The sequence below is a fragment of the Physella acuta genome, unplaced genomic scaffold, assembly GCF_028476545.2.
Source record: "Physella acuta isolate Inbredline_101_S28 unplaced genomic scaffold, ASM2847654v3 ptg000689l, whole genome shotgun sequence".
Lineage (NCBI taxonomy): Eukaryota > Metazoa > Mollusca > Gastropoda > Physidae > Physella > Physella acuta.
This window is the reverse complement of record NW_026732208.1, coordinates 95,568-113,273: the sequence shown is the minus strand read 5'-3', so window position 1 is coordinate 113,273 and position 17,706 is coordinate 95,568. Positions and strand designations below refer to the sequence as shown.

At 40.4% G+C, this 17,706-nt stretch overlaps 2 protein-coding genes across 2 annotated transcripts in view; both read left to right on the top strand.

Moving 5' to 3' along the window:
• Positions 1-912: 912 nt before the first annotated feature.
• LOC131949338 (atrial natriuretic peptide receptor 1-like) overlaps positions 913-17,706 on the top strand; it is a 35,514-nt gene continuing 18,720 nt past the window's right edge. Inside the window, exons 1-3 of the mRNA XM_059311178.1 lie at positions 913-1,026; positions 1,199-1,301; positions 1,875-2,125. Of these exons, the coding sequence (XP_059167161.1) occupies positions 913-1,026; positions 1,199-1,301; positions 1,875-2,125 (468 nt within the window). The remainder of the gene's footprint in view (positions 1,027-1,198; positions 1,302-1,874; positions 2,126-17,706) is intronic.
• On the top strand, positions 9,982-12,360 carry LOC131949339 (uncharacterized). Its single transcript, XM_059311179.1, has 3 exons — positions 9,982-10,092; positions 10,630-10,854; positions 11,274-12,360. The coding sequence occupies exons 2-3, from the start codon at positions 10,667-10,669 to the stop codon at positions 11,947-11,949; spliced, it is 864 nt and encodes a 287-aa protein (XP_059167162.1). The 5' UTR covers positions 9,982-10,092; positions 10,630-10,666; the 3' UTR covers positions 11,950-12,360.

The following is a 17,706-nucleotide window of genomic DNA, read 5'->3' as shown; positions in this document are numbered from 1 at the left end:
ATAGCAACATCAAGGAGTTTAGGTGAGTACACAGTGTACACACGGTGTACAGGTGGGTACACACGGTGTACAGGTGGGTGGTGGAGCCAGACATTCCACACTTTCAGTCGGTGCAGGCCTACCATAGCAACATCAAGGAGTTTAGGTGAGTACACAGTGTACACACGGTGTACAGGTGGGTACACACGGTGTACAGGTGGGTGGTGGAGCCAGACATTCCACACTTTCAGTCGGTGCAGGCCTACCATAGCAACATCAAGGAGTTTAGGTGAGTACACACGTGGGTACACACGGTGTACACGTGAGTACACACGGTTTACAGGTGAGTACACACGGTGTACAGGTGAGTACACACGGTGTACAGGTGAGTACACACGGTGTACAGGTGAGTACACACGGTGTACAGGTGAGTACACACGGTGTACAGGTGAGTACACACGGTGTACAGGTGAGTACACACGGTGTACAGGTGAGTACACACGGTGTACAGGTGAGTACACACGGTGTACAGGTGGGTACACACGGTTTACAGGTGAGTACACACATGGGTAAACATGGTTACACAAGGTGTACACGTGGGTACAAAAGGTGTATATGAGGGTACACGAAGTGTACATAAGGTGTACATGTGGATACAGAAGGTGTAGTGGTGAGTACACACGGTGTGTACAGGTGGGTAGACGAGGTGTACACAAGGTGTAGATGGGTATACAGGTGTACAGGTGGATACAGAAGATGTTTAGAGTTTAGGTTTTGAGTGTCTCTATATGTTTCATCTTAGCTAGACTTTGTATTTTTGGAGCTAACGTTTATACGGTGTTCGTCAAATAAATGTCCATGGAGAAAAAGTGACAGCCTGAACACGCACGAGTTTTTTTTATAATGACATTTTACTCATATCCCGTTAGGAAAATGGTACTTCTGAACAAAGTACCAAATGTCACAGTACCCGAGGTCATCAAGTTCTATAGTGACGACAACAATGTCATCTTGAAGTGGGTGGGGCAGTTCATCCAGCACTCTAAGGTAGGTGACGTCACACTTATGATTAAATCTAGTAGCATCAGACGCATGAGTATATCAACATTCCTATTGGTATAGCCCTAATAGGTGTCAGTTGATCAACCAATCCTAACGCTTGTGATTGTGGTGTCAGTTGATCAACCAATCCTAACGCTTGTGATTGTGATTGTTACAGAGTGGAGACCTGTGGAAGACTCTGATTGGCTACTACATGTTGATACTAAGCAAGGAACAGGCGGGGGCAGAGAGGGCACTAGGCAGCACGTTTTATGCCCTAGGTACGAAACTATTTGTGTATTTATATCAAATATTAAAACGATGTTAATGTTAGGTTTTACTCAACACTTTAAAACTTAATAAAAAAAAAAAAAAAAAAAAAAAAAAAAAAAAAAAAAAAAAAAAAAAAAAAAAAAACCACCCAATGAAACTGGACCTTGAGTGTGGTACTTAAGTGGCTCCTACATTTCCCGTTGTGTGATGCCGTTAACTTATGGTACAGTCTAACCATAGAACACACAAACGCTAACTTGAAAGTTCGGCGTCTGGACTCTAGTCAGTGAGGCGTCATTCTGTTCACTCAGCTCTAATGGGTACCTGACTCGGCACGAGGGAAAGGTGGAAATTGCAACTACACAATCCCTTCATCTGCCAGACGTGGCAAAAACACATAAACTCTACTTGACCTGCCACATTGACCCTCATGTCTGAAAAGGACGTTGACCCCGCATTAAGGTAGAAAATATGTGGTAGCAACAGATACAAGCTGACAATACATTTTCTTCCCAGTAGAAAGTTTTGTTATCTCTAAAAACTGACTTGCTGTACCCCCTTCCCCCCCCCCCCTCCCCCAGGCGGCTACAACAACCAACAGATGCTCGCCTACCTAGAGAGGAAGATCCTGGGCATGAGCTACCTGGAGCGTTGTACCGAGTTCTCCTCTAGCATCAAGCTGTACCTGAGCAACACTTTCCTCGGCAAACCCACCGATCTCTACCTCACCCGCATGAGGGAGGAGATTCTGAGGAATTCTATCAACGGAAGTGACGTCACCATGGGCTCCATGTGGTTCAAAAACATGACGGTGTACATCAACATTCTCAAGGTCAGTGCCCTCGTGTGTGTGTGTGTGTGTGTGACGGGTGCTCTTGTAACATAGTGACTTCGACTGGTGTGTGTGTGTGTGTGTGTGTGTGTGTGCGTTTGACGGGTGCTCTTGTAAAGTGACTTCGACTGGTGTGTGTGTGTGTGTGTGTGTGTGCCTACAAGTGAGTCGTCGAGCAATGGCGCCACAACACCTAGATCTAGGCAGTGAACACCCATCACGTGGCTGTCGTCATGGCAACAAGACCTTCCACTACCTGAAGAAAGCTCAGGTAAGTGTTCTAGATTGTCTTCACACTGACCAGGCCGGATTAGAACTCGGGCCACCAACATGTTGGACTCTGTCAGCTGACTACTCTCCATACTCTCCACCCTCTCATTGTTATGATTCCCTGTTCCCAGTTTGTTATTTACATATATCTGTGCGTATAAAAATGAAAACAAATTGAAAATATTGCAAAGTACCGAAAAGCATGGGTGGGTGTTGCAATTGTCTTAAGCTCCGCCGTGACTTGAAAAATGCGAGGATGAAGACATGTTATAATGTCTGTGTATGTTGTTGTTTTCGTAGGTAAATGAAGTGCTATTTGTTTCAAATGTGTTATGTTGTTGTGTTTGTGTTGTGTTTGTGTTTGTGTTGTGTTTGTGTTGTGTTTGTGTTGTGTTTGTGTTGTGTTTGTGTTGTGTTTGTGTTGTGTTTGTGTTGTGTTTGTGTCGGCTACTCAACAAAGTGTGAAGAGGATTTTCATCAACAACCCGAATTTAGCTGAAATGGTGGCCACCGCTACAGCTGGGATGGTAGTCAGCGGCTGTAGCTGGAGTGGTGGCCAGCGGCTACAGCTGGGATGGTGGCCACACCTTTGCAGCAACACGGTGGCTGGTTATATCCGTGTTACAGTAACATTGTACTCATGTCCAAACAAAAAAATCTATCTGCGTCAACAATAAAATGTAGGTATATAAATTAACTATAAAAAACAAATCTTTAAGGTGGTGGATCTTTAAGGGTTAATAATTATTTGTAAACATCCGTGATGATCACAAACAAATGTGATAGTAGTATTGTACCAAGCCCTCCCCCCCCCCCCCCGCACACAAATTATAAGCAACATTGTAGATTATCGTAGTATTGCCTCTACTGCCGGCAGCCCTATTTACCCCTCCCCCCTCCCCTACCACACGCTATTCATACTGGCACGAAATGCTGTTCAGTGGACCAGAACGTTGATTAATGTGATCAAAGAAGTTAAGTCAGACGATAACAAATCAGTGGATAACAAATCAGACGATAACAAATCAGGGGATAACAAATCAGACGATAACATATTAGGGGATAACAAATTAGGGGATAAAAAATTAGGGGATAACAAATCAGGGGATAACAAATCAGGGGATAACAAATCTGTCGACTATGTATGTATGTATGTATGTATGTGTGTGTGAGTTTTCGTGTGAAAATATATATTTCTATTCGTATGTATGTGTGTATGTGTGTCGTATGTATAAATGCGTGTGCCTGTTTGTGTGTGTATGTCAATATCGTGTATATATGTGTGCGTGTATGTAAATGTACGTGTGTTCTTGCGAGTGTATGGCTATGTGTATGTCTGCACTTGCGTGTCTGTATGCGCATGCGTGTGTATGAAGTAGGCAATGTGTGTGTGTGTTTGTATGTGTGTCGGTGTATGTATGTGTGTATATGTGTCGGTGCATGTGTATGTTTATGACGTCTATGGTTCTGCATGCTTCACCGCCTCCTTTGATTATGTTGGCTGATATGGAAACACGTCTGTAGACCGGAAGTGGGTGTTAGCACGTAATGGATGCTATGTTAACCGTTTTATGCATAGATGGAGGCTGTTTTAAACTGAAAATATGTTTTTATTTTATAAATTCAAAATATGTATGTGACGAGTTTATATGAATAGTTTTGTTCAAGCTGCTTATGGAGTTTTAAGATTTGTAAGCCTTACATTTGAAGCTAGATTTACAATGCTTGAACAGACGTTCACATCTTTAAGCATTGAACATTTTACAGAAATAGAGAATCAGCTATAAGCTGTTGAATGCATATACTCGTTATACTTTAAGGTTGAGTTTAAGGTTGAACTTTATTACAGGCGTAATTTGTTCACTATTAAATAAAACAACAGCAACGTTTTCGGTTTGAGCAGAACATCTTAAACTCTGTTTGGTTTTAATATCCAAAAAATAAACGGGTCGACCAGAGGACGGCTTTTAAAAAATGTTAAATTAATTTTTGTTATTGTTAGTCAAGTTTTAAAATTGAAGTTTGATTCCTGTTCTACATTTATTGTCATAATGTATCACTGAGGACGTGCATTTGTTTCTGAAAAAATAATATTAGATATCTTTGATATATTAAAGACAAGATTTGGGACATGGAGGACCAACATCATTATCATCTTGTTGCGTGTGTACGGACATCAAACACGAATTTCAACATTTTCCACTCGCTAATTCTAGAAAAACAATTCGTACAATACATCACAATTGAAATTCATGATATAGCGAAATAAAATTCCTATAATTAACATACATATTTTCTGTGATTTTTTCTTATGACTTATTCACTGTGATGGTTTCCTTATAACTGAGTGGCACATCAACGCCCGTCTCGAGCTATCATAACGCCCCTCCCCCCTTGCTGCGCCCCCCCCCCCCCCCTCACGTGCTGCGCCCAGTGCATGACGTACGAAGTAACAGAGCGCTAAAAGAAAATTGATATTTTCAACAAAAATATGAATCGTTATGATCATGCACAGAATAACACACAAACCTGTTCAAAGTGGAGGTCAGAGGTTGGATATTTTGAACAAAAAAAGACGTCATCAGTTGCATCGCCTGGTTGGTTGTGTATGGGGTGTGGGGGGGGGGGGGGGGGGGGGAGGGGCGGAGCTGGTCACGGTCCTGTGGACATGTAGGTCACGTGGTTCAAGATGTGGGGACACGATTCTCAAGGTCGAAGTGCTGACGTCACAGCTGAACTTTGGGGTTGTTTACCCTGCATAGGCGCATCCACGGGGGGGGGGGGGGGGGAAGGGAAAGGTGCTAGAATAAAGTAGTAACAATACGGAAGAGGGATTGTTTACATATGTTACATAGTAAATTCTGGAGATGTTTGGTGACAAATGTTACATTGTATATTATTTGGGGCCACATTAAAAACAATTTAAAATAGTATGGGCGAGTCTTTTTGTCACAAATGTTACAGAGGTGATTGTGGTGGTAATTCGTTACAAATGTTACATATTTTCTACATAGTCACTTGTTACAAATTATACACAACTAATAATATGCACGAAATGTGACAAATTAAATATAGCTAATAGTGAGAATGACATGTCATAAATTATACACAACTAATGTCAAATGTTTTACAGTAAACAGTGAGTGACGGAGGAGGTGAGTATATTCACGACGTTAGGTCTATCGACCCAATGATTTATTTTCTAGGTTAGGGCTATCGCCACAATGATTTATTTGCTAGCAACCACATCCAAATCTTGGACCTAACCCTAACCCTAAACCTAGCCATGAGCTAGAGTCAAATACAAGTTACATCAGAAAGCGACGGAGATCATTATACTATATTGTAGTGCCCTGTGGATGTATGTTGATATATGTGGATGTCTGTGGATATATGTGGATATCTGTGGATATATGGTGATATCTGTGGATATATGTGGATATCTGTGGATATATATGGATATATGTGGATATATGTGGATATCTGTGGATATCTGTGGATATATATGTTGATATCTGTGGATATATGTGGATATCTGTGGATATATGTGGATATCTGTGGATATATGTGGATATATGTGGATATATGTGGATGTCTGTGGATATATGTGGATCTCTGTGGATATCTGTGAATGTCTGGATGTCTGTGGATACCTGTGAATGTCTGGATGTCTGTGGATATGACCCGCCTCTGAACCATCTTGGTGAGAGTCAGTCAAGTGGAACGAAACAGTGACGCACATCTCGCTGTACAACACAAAGACATTTTGTGCAGATTTTTTTAAAAATTTCAACCAATTTTTTTAATGCCAGTGTATGCGTTAGTTGGTATGTAGGTAAATGGAGAGGTACAGACGAATTATGAAATGTAGGTGATCATTTCGGTTAGCCGTACCGTCATATTCGTATCGATTACATCTCCTTATGGTGGGAGTTAGTATGGCGATAACTAAAGTATCGGACTGAAGTATCGGATTACGGTATTAGCGATTCGATAACCGAAAAGCTTAATGTTAACAATCTTTTTCCATTACCGAATAGTGTTCGTTAAGTTAAACGTTTGTTTATTGAAGCGTGTTTTCCTTTGAAAGATTAAAGCGTTCAAACATAAAAAAAACCTTTCGAAAATAATTAAAAACAAAAACTCCATGAGCAGACACACGCGGAACACAAAGCCGTGTACATTGTAGGTGTGTAAGTTGTGGGAGTGTGTAAGTTGTGGGAGTGTGTAAAGTTGTGGGGGTGTGTAGGGGCACTGATACACGGACGATTCGATGGAGTTAGGATAGGACTAAACTTTTTGGTCTCTGAATTTCGATTCCCTCCTAGAATATTTTCGTTCACATGGACGTTCTATAAATTGAATTAAACTGTAACATCTTTTTAAATTTAGCTTTTTTTTCAGAAAAAAATCAATAGTTTATGTCTTTGGTGTCTAAGGTAATTAGTCCAATTAGTCCAATTAGTCTAAAGTACTGTCATTGATTCGGGTAAGCACTATTGTTTTGCTTGATTAGAAATGTTATCTACCTTGTAACCGTGGTCAAAGGACCTTGTAATGCTAGTTCAAAGTGATCTACAGCCAACCACATGACGTGGGTTTGTAAAAATCCAGTATCGGCCAACCACTATCCATTTTCCACCATCCACAATCCAACCACAAACATCCAAATCCAACCAACGGCCAGCGAATTGACCGTGACAACACGTAGACTAGTCACGTGACACCGTGACAGGAGATCAGTGACAAGACCTACGTGACCACGATCACGTTCTGACGGAAGTCGATATGACGGGAAGTGAGATCTGGTTGGTTAATTAGCGGCCACGTGATTCACAAGCAGGAACTTTTGTAGACGTCATAGGCATCAGACGTCAATTTTAGACGTCCTAGACGTCAGTTCTGTCCGTGCAGTACGATCAAACATTGTAAAACAAAACATGAGCTAACAAGTCACCTGAATAAACGGATGGAGAAAAGTATTTGGTTTGTGTGGATGGCGGAGAAAGAGGATCAGTTTTAATTTTCTTACAATACAAATCTGTCTGTAGTTGGACGCAATACATTTATCTTAAAGTAATTTACGAGAGACAAAATTCCTGCAGTATTGTGAGATCTGAGATGACCTCAAATAAAATTTCGAGATGTTTTATTGTTTTGTTGTGACTGAAGTTTGTACATTTTATCTTGCTGGAGTTCTTAAAAAATCCATTTTATCCCTAAGACCTCAAAGTTTTGTACCCACATATAACATTTTATATAGCATAAGAAAGATTCCATTAGGTAGAACTATAGATCAAACTTCTGTCCTCAAAAAGAACTATAGATCAAACTTCTGTCCTCAAAAAGAACTATAGATCAAACTTCTGTTCTCAAAAAGAATTATAGATCAAACTTCTGTCCTCAAAAAGTACTATAGATCAAACTTCTGTCCTCTAAAAGTACTATAGATCAAACTTCTGTCCTCAAAAAGTACTATAGATCAAACTTCTGTCCTCTAAAAGTACTATAGATCAAACTTCTGTCCTCAAAAAGAACTATAGATCAAACTTCTGTTCTCAAAAAGAACTATAGATCAAACTTCTGTCCTCAAAAAGTACTATAGATCAAACTTCTGTCCACTAAAAGTACTATGGATCAAACTTCTGTCCTCAAAAAGTACTATAGATCAAACTTCTGTCCTCTAAAAGTACTATAGATCAAACTTCTGTCCTCAAAAAGAACTATAGATCAAACTTCTGCCCTCAAAAAGAACTATAGATCAAACTTCTGTCCTCTAAAAGTACTATAGATCAAACTTCTGTCCTCAAAAAGAACTATAGATCAAACTTCTGTCCTCAAAAAAGAACAATAGATCAAACTTCTGTCCTCAAAAAGAACTATAGATCAAACTTCTGTCCTCAAAAAGAACTATAGATCAAACTTCTGTCCTCAAAAAGAACTATAGATCAAACTTCTGTTCTCAAAAAGAATTATAGATCAAACTTCTGTCCTCAAAAAGTACTATAGATCAAACTTCTGTCCTCTAAAAGTACTATAGATCAAACTTCTGTCCTCAAAAAGTACTATAGATCAAACTTCTGTCCTCTAAAAGTACTATAGATCAAACTTCTGTCCTCAAAAAGAACTATAGATCAAACTTCTGTTCTCAAAAAGAACTATAGATCAAACTTCTGTCCTCAAAAAGTACTATAGATCAAACTTCTGTCCTCTAAAAGTACTATGGATCAAACTTCTGTCCTCAAAAAGTACTATAGATCAAACTTCTGTCCTCTAAAAGTACTATAGATCAAACTTCTGTCCTCAAAAAGAACTATAGATCAAACTTCTGCCCTCAAAAAGAACTATAGATCAAACTTCTGTCTTCAAAAAGAACCATAGACCAAACTTCTGTCCTCAAAAAGAACTATAGATCAAACTTCTGTCCTCAAAAAGTACTATAGATCAAACTTCTGTCCTCTAAAAGTACTATAGATCAAACGTCTGTCCTCAAAAAGTACTATAGATCAAACTTCTGTCCTCTAAAAGTACTATAGATCAAACTTCTGTCCTCAAAAAGAACTATAGATCAAACTTCTGCCCTCAAAAAGAACTATAGATCAAACTTCTGTCTTCAAAAAGAACCATAGACCAAACTTCTGTCCTCAAAAAGAACTATAGATCAAACTTCTGCCCTCAAAAAGAACTATAGATCAAACTTCTGTCCTCAAAAAGAACTATAGATCAAACTTCTGTTCTCAAAAAGAACTATAGATCAAACTTCTGTCCTCAAAAAGTACTATAGATCAAACTTCTGTCCTCTAAAAGTACTATAGATCAAACGTCTGTCCTCAAAAAGTACTATAGATCAAACTTCTGTCCTCTAAAAGTACTATAGATCAAACTTCTGTCCTCAAAAAGAACTATAGATCAAACTTCTGCCCTCAAAAAGAACTATAGATCAAACTTCTGTCTTCAAAAAGAACCATAGGCCAAACTTCTGTCCTCAAAAAGAACTATAGATCAAACTTCTGTTCTCAAAAAGAACTATAGATCAAACTTCTGTCCTCAAAAAGTACTATAGATCAAACTTCTGTCCTCTAAAAGTACTATATATCAAACTTCTGTCCTCAAAAAGTACTATAGATCAAACTTCTGTCCTCTAAAAGTACTATAGATCAAACTTCTGTCCTCAAAAAGAACTATAGATCAAACTTCTGCCCTCAAAAAGAACTATAGATCAAACTTCTGTCTTAAAAAAGAACCATAAATCAAACTTCTGTTCTCAAAAAGAACTATAGATCAAAATTCCGTACTCAAAGTCCTGTTGGGTGCAACACGCTTCAAGTGAGAACCGCCCAACTTTTTTTTTGTTTTTTAAACTTTCAAAGGAGTTTCGATAGAAAACCACCGACCGTGACATATCCGCATGGAGTGTAGGGACAGGGGATGGGTAGGCGCCTGCCCACCAAACCTCCCAAACAACCACCACCCCTCCCCCTTAAAAATGTTTTTACCCACCTCTTTAAGCCACCCCTGTAGCGAGCGATCACCCCAGTCCCCAGACCGGCGATGATACACGAGCGTGCCTCTAGACAGTGGGAGACCATACGCCACTACATAACAGAGCGACTTCACTTTTCTGTGGACTCTTTGTAATTGTTACGTTAAAATACTCCGGGTGTTTAGACGTGTGTTAAAGCATAAATCTTACATAGGTTGGTAGTTTGCGTTTGGTTTTACAATACATTTTTTACCCCGCGTTAAAAAAAAGTTTAAAAAAATTAATGTAGTATTTGATGGCAACTTAAAAATATAAAGATATGAATGATAGAGATAAAAAAAACAACAACATAGGTGACTAGTCCATTTAGTTTGTCTTGAACTGGGCAATTATCAGTTTGAGTTGGGCGAATTTAATGTGTTGATGTATTTCGGCTTTGTGATACAGTATTAAACACGCTAGCTTTAATCTCGGTACAGTGTTATCTCTGACAGGTCTACTTTTTGCTAAAACATCTTAGCTCTAACGCTAATATTAACACAAAGTATTGTCAACGCTAATTTTTAGGGGACCATTTAGCTAGCAAGTCTAAATGTTAACGCTAATATTTAGCGTAGCTTTAGCTAGCGTCTAGTGTTAACGCTAATATTTAGCGTACTTTTAGTTAGCAGGTCTTAATGTTAACGCTAATATTTAGCTAACCTTTAGCTAGCAGGTCTTAATGTTAACGCTAATATTTTTCTCCCCAAAGCCCGATCAAGATTTCGTTAATTAATCAATAAAAAACAATGTGGCCAATCTTGTACTGTGGCCTGTTGGCCCATGTTGTGATGGCCCAGACGGCCACCATCCCCGTCAACGAGAGGCCATTCTGCTTGCAAGGCCTCAACTCAGCACAAACTGACCTGAAGCTCACGTGCCCCAGCGGTCAGTACATTCAAATCCAGAAGGTCACACACGGGGTCACAGCCTTAGGGTGAGTACACGGTCATCAAACTTTCATACAACAGTTGTCACGTGACTTCAGAGTTTCTTCACTACATCAGATTATATTTTACCAACACATTACATTATATTGTACCAATACATCAGATTATATTGTACCAACACATTACATTATCCTGTACCAACACATTACATTATGCTGTACCAACACATTACATTATGTTATACCACTACATCAGATTATATTGTACCAACACATTACATTATGTTGTACCAATACATCAGATTATATTATACCAACACATTACATTATGGTGTACCAACATCAGATTATGCTGTACCAATACACTACATTATGTTGTACCAATTCATCAGATTTTGTTGTACCACTACTTACAATTATGTTGTACAAATACACATACTAACTGTGTGTGTTTGCTGTCTCCACAGGGTGTGTAAGAACGACAGTGCAGACGACATCTGCTGTCCATCCAACACGACAGACCGGGACTTCTGTCTGTACAGCAACATGGACAGCCTGTCCTGCCGCTGTACGGGACAAAACAGCTGCTCATTCCCTGACCTTGTGCTGAGAAAGGTCGAAGGTCACTGCGACCTGGCCAGGTACAACGGGATGTTCTCCTTCATCAAGGTTGATTACACGTGCAATGACGTCAGCGTCGTGTACTGCCCCACCAGCTCGCCCGCGCCCACGACAGACGGGGGGTGGCAGCCCCCCATCACCACCGAGTACCCCAACTACCTGTCCATCGGCGCCCAGGCCGGTATTATCGTCGCCATCATGTGCGGCATCCTCATCATCGCTTTCGCCTTCGTCATCTACAAGCGAGTTCGCGACGGCCCTCCGGAAGATTTCCGGAAACTTTTCAGCAAGCCCCCACCCCCAGACGATGAGGACGTGCTACACATGACGGGGTACGGCCATTCCAACTTCGCCACGGCAATGAACACGTCCAAGCCGATCCCGTGGATCCCCGGGGAGGCTCAGGAGGAGATCTACAAGACGATCGTCAACGAGAGGAGGAGGTCATCCACGCCCATGGTGATCACAGACGTCCGCAGGAAGTCTTCCACACCCAAGGCCATCGTTCATGGACACGAGTAGTGGGGGGTAGTGTTTGGTGGAGGGGGTCAATCTTCCACACCCAAGGCCATCGTTCATGGACACGAGTAGTGGGGGGTAGTGTTTGGTGGAGGGGGTCAATCTTCCACACCCAAGGCCATTGTTCATGGACACGAGTAGTGGGGGGTAGTGTTTGGTGGAGGGGGTCAATCTTCCACACCCAAGGCCATCGTTCATGGACACGAGTAGTGGGGGGTAGTGTTTGGTGGAGGGGGTCAATCTTCCACACCCAAGGCCATCGTTCATGGACACGAGTAGTGGGGGGTAGTGTTTGGTGGAGGGGGTCAATCTTCCACACCCAAGGCCATTGTTCATGGACACGAGTAGTGGGGGTTAGGGTTAGTGTTTGGTGGAGGGGGTCAGTCTTCCACACCCAAGGCCATCGTTCATGGACACGAGTAGTGGGGGGTAGTGTTTGGTGGAGGGGGTCAATCTTCCACACCCAAGGCCATTGTTCATGGACACGAGTAGTGGGGGTTAGGGTTAGTGTTTGGTGGAGGGGGTCAGTCTTCCACACCCAAGGCCATCGTTCATGGACACGAGTAGTGGGGGTTAGTGTTTGGTGGAGGGGGTCAATCTTCCACACCCAAGGCCATTGTTCATGGACACGAGTAGTGGGGGTTAGGGTTAGTGTTTGTTGGAGGGGGTCAGTCTTCCACACCCAAGGCCATCGTTCATGGACACGAGTAGTGGGGTTAGGGTTAGTGTTTGGTGGTAGTTAAAGGGGGGTCAAGTTTGGTTAGGGTTAGTGTTTGTTGGTAACTAGAGGGGGGTCATGTTTGGTTAGGGTTAGTGTTTGGTGGAGGGGGTCAATCTTCCACACCCAAGGCCATCGTTCATGGACACGAGTAGTGGGGTTAGGGTTAGTGTTTGGTGGAAGGGGTCAATCTTCCACACCCAAGGCCATCGTTCATGGACACGAGTAGTGGGGTTAGGGTTAGTGTTTGGTGGAGGGGGTCAATCTTCCACACCCAAGGCCATCGTTCATGGACACGAGTAGTGGGGTTAGGGTTAGTGTTTGGTGGAGGGGGTCAATCTTCAACACCCAAGGCTATCGTTCATGGACACGAGTAGTGGGGTTAGGGTTAGTGTTTGGTGGAGGGGGTCAATCTTCCACACCCAAGGCCATCGTTCATGGACACGAGTAGTGGGGTTAGGGTTAGTGTTTGGTGGAGGGGGTCAATCTTCCATACCCAAGGCCATCGTTCATGGACACGAGTAGTGGGGGTTAGGGTTAGTGTTTGGTGGTAGTTAGAGGGGGGTCAAGTTTGGTTAGGGTTAGTGTGTGTTGGTAGCTAGAGGGGGTCAAGTTTGGTTAGTGTTAGTGTTTGTTAGAGGGGGTCATTTTTAGTTAGGGTTAGTGTGTGTTAGCAAATAGAGAACATTTAGTTTAGTTAGGGTTAGTGTTTGTTAACAAACATCGACAAAACTAAAATAGGACGTGTTACCCCCCCCCCTCCCCAAACGGTAGCATACACAAAATAGATAATTAATTTAAAATCATCCGCGCTAAAATGAGAGGAAAATAAGTGTTGTTAGGATTTATTTTGTCAATCTAAATATACGGCTAAATATACTATTTCGATTAGGATTTATTTTGTTAATCTTAAGCGGCTAAATATACTTTGATTAGGAGATTTAGGTATTATGACTTTGTTGTAAAACGTATGTTCAAATGTACTCAAACTGTACTCTGGAAGTGGTCCTTTAGTACAGTGTTATAAGTGTTATAACACTGATATAACAGTGTTATAATATAGTTATACAATGGTGTAACATCTGTTCTGCTCTAAGCCACACAGCTATATACAACAATGTTCTTACACGTCTATGTTATGCATTTAACGTTCTGCATTTATCTGATGTCTAACAACGACATTCCTAACAGCGACAATTCTTACAGCGACATTTCTAACAGAAGCTCATCTGTGTTTTATCTTGTAGCGATGTTGAAATTCATAGATCTCAAGCGTAAATTCGTTTGCTGAGCAAGTTATCGACTACTAGTAATTTTTATTAATTGATTTTTTAATCTTTACACTGTATGTATACTTGTGTATGACACACTTGCATTTGTCTTGATATTGATATATTTTTAATGCTATTCTAATTGGATTTTAATTGGGCGTCTGGTGCTTGATTGCTAGTTACACATTTGTTGTAATGTCAGTGATGGCAATAAAGGAGTTATGACGTCAATGGTAGCCACGAAGTTGTTGTGACGTCAATGGTAGCCATGAAATTGTTGTGACGTCAATGGTAGCCACGAAGTTGTGACGTAGCAGAGAGTCATACAACTGTTATGACGTCCATGACGACACTGCTGCCTTGACGTCTGTTCCAAGTTTTTTATTTCGTTGCTTCCAATTTTTATAACGGTGTTTTAAAATAATATATTGCATTTAAATGTTCTATAAATATTTTTTAGTGTTTACAAAAAAAAAATTAATAGCAGAGAATTTGTTTTACTTGTTGCTGATTGTATCTGTAAAATAAATTGTGTTTTTATTTGCCAGACTTTTCATTTTACAAGAAGCAAGACATATAAAACGATGCATATATGTAAGATAACTTTGCGGATTTTGATTGGCTAATACACTATTGTATATAGCTATTTACTATTGTTGTTATAAGGATAAATTGTTGAAGTGTTAAATCAACGAATTAATGAAAGATTGAAATTTGCTGTATGGTATCCATATACTGGTTCCTGAGTTACCGGAGTCATATGCAATTTTGAAGGCTAAAGGACTTACTTTGAAATCAAACAACTTAAGTAAAATCTTCTTATACACCAAAACACCTCACACCATTCTATCGAGACACCAAAACACCTCACACCATTCTATCTAGACACCAAAACACCTCACACCATTCTGGCTACACATCGTAAGACCTCACACCATTCTATCTAGACACCAAAACACCTTACAAATCTCACTGAAACCACTTATTAGTTTCTGTTAAGGCCGATATTGGGTTGCCAGTTGTAGAACTACCCAAAGCAGCAGACGACCAAGACAGACGGCAGAAAATTATTTTAAAAAATCAACTTTAGGTTAAGGGACGATTGGCTGATTAAAGGTTGTATAACCACAACCAGGGTCAGTCGAGGTCATTGACCTCATAAACATTGAGGTGACCATTTGTATAAGGGGGTGGACTTAGGTTATATAGACATTGAGGTGACTATTTGCATCACGAAGAGATCGCAATGAAAAGATCCTGTTTTGTCTATTGCAGGAATCCACACTTAACAATTTGTTTTTGGTTTAACGTCAATGGGAGTGAAATCTAGGCCAAAATGTGCGGGTAGGGTTGGAGTGTGTGTGTGGGGGGGGGGGGGTGTATGTCCTGAGCTAACCGGTTTTCGACCTTTGTAAAAAAAAAAAAGTAAAAAAGCGTCACGGTTGAATTCTTCGTCACACTTGGTGTGAAAGAAATCGTGTATTAAATGTTGCCGGATTTGGTTGAGTTTGTTATGCGAATACACATATGTGTATCAAGATTTTTTCTAGTGTATGATCTGAATAGATTTACGTAGATCATACAACCTGGTGACGTCACACCTTGACCTTTATCCAAGCTCACATTAGATGATCTGTAGATGGATTACGTCAATGAAACAAGGGACATTAACTCTCCAACCTTTCCCATTTTCCCACGTTTTCTTTAACTTGCTTTCTCTGTGTCTTTGTTTGTTTGTTTGTCTTTCCAATCCAATCTTGCGATCGAAATTTCTGGCACTTCCCAGTTAGCTAGCGCGCTGAAATTTTCAGGGAAGCTTTCTTTTGGATGACCATTGAATATTCAATTGTTATTATTACTAAATTGATCAATGGAAACATTTTATTGAGCATTTTAGACCGCTATATAATCTATATATATAATTCTCCTCTGCTAGCCATTAGAAAAAAAACCAGCGACGCGTACCTCGCGCGCAGTGAAGCGAACGATCACATGTCGCCACAGGCTTAGGGGCAGAGAATTTAGCTTGAACCGAGTTTAAACTTACAGGAGGTAGGCCAGTTTGGGGGAGACGATATGGTCGAGTGGTTGGGCACACGATTCCTATCCCACTCGACACGGGTTCAAATCTATGTGTTCTAGTCAGTAACGTATTCAAACAACGTGTTTTTTACGAGTTGTCTTTTTACGAGTTGTCTTTTTACGAGTTGTCTTTTTACGAGTTGTCTTTTTACGAGTTGTCTTCGTTTACCCAAAAAAAGTGAAAAGATAAAATCGATAGCAAGATTTTAATGCAAACAAACAGACAAAGACTAAAAAGTAGAAAATAATAATCATTAAAAAAGTTTTAAAAAACCCACGTTTTCTGATTGAACTAAAAAGTAGAAAATAAATGCTATAGGCCCTACATCACAATAATGCAAGCGATCACTCTACTATAAGCGAGCAAAAACGTGGGGCGCCGTGATTTTCTTACAGTTTCTAATACTGTTGACTCTCTACAAGCTCCCTAATAAAAGTCAATAGTATTATCTAATCAATAGTAATATAACTTTTACTTCGGCGCCCCACGTTTTTCATCGCTTATAGTAGAGTGATCGCTTGCATTATTGTGATGTAGGGCCTATAGCATTTATTTTCTACTTTTTAGTTCAATCAGAAAACGTGGGTTTTTTAAAACTTTTTTAATGATTATTTTTGAACTGACGTCTCTTTATTTCTTCATGACCCCCCCCCCCCCCCCCACACACACAATATTCTTGTTTGTTCAGTTCCAGAGTGGCTTCCTTTAATGGCTCTATAATTACAATTTTGTAATTACCGCTTGTAAAGAAAAAAAAATAAGTGTGTAAAACATCACACAGTTTGCAAATCACTGTCATAACCCCCCTTCCGCCTAGTGACGTCACTAGTGTATAATTACCTCACCTCCAACAAAGTTGACAACACAAGCTCTTTGATTCAATTCAATATAAATATTGTGTCAACCAAGCCAATGTATAAACATGTATTAAAATCATCCCTTCTAAACACAACAGCTTAGTATCGACTCAGTACCTAATACATAGTTAATAGTCAAATTCCCTTTTCGAAAATGACGGTCCTTGGGGCAAGTGAAGTAGAGTTAACCTATTTCTGTGACCTCGGCATTTTTAGGGATAGTATTGTTAGCATTATGCCCTACCGCCTTTACTTTTCCCTAACCTTTTCCCTAACCCGAGTTACGTACCTATTAACCCCCTCTAATGACTTGAACCCAGATTCGACCTCGAGAATTTCGGGTTAGAAGTCTAGCGCTCTACCGCTAGGCCACACCGTCCCAAACATAGTTAATGAGCTTTTCAAAATAATTATTTTTACAAGCAAAAAACCCAACATACGGTGGTGATTTGTGATTTATTGTAACTTTTTTTTGTGAGCACAGTACATCAGTACTCAGCCTTTTCTCTGTCTGTGATCAATCAATAATTGCAATTTAGTGACAACAAAGTAAATGGAGAGGTCCAACGCAAAAATGGCTCCATTATTGCGTTGTCGTTGCTATGGTTACAAAAAGAAATTCTGATTGTAACTGTGAGACAAAAGAGTTTCCGATATCGTTGGTGGTTGTGTGGACTTTAAAGCTGAACTTTTAAAGTGCTGAGCCAGCCGAGTTAAACATGTCAACTCGCTGGTTGAGGAAGTGTTACTGTTTTAGTTTAGGGAGGCGACACCACATTCTTTGTTGATTAGAGAAGGCATACAGATTTTTTGTTGATGGGAGGTGGGACA

Coding starts and splice junctions, on each gene's coding strand:
- LOC131949339 (XM_059311179.1), top strand. CDS start 10,667: ATGTGGCCAATCTTGTACTGTGGCCTGTTGGCCCATGTTGTGATGGCC. Junction 10,855..11,273: donor CACGGGGTCACAGCCTTAGG/GTGAGTACACGG, acceptor CTGTCTCCACAG/GGTGTGTAAGAACGACAGTG.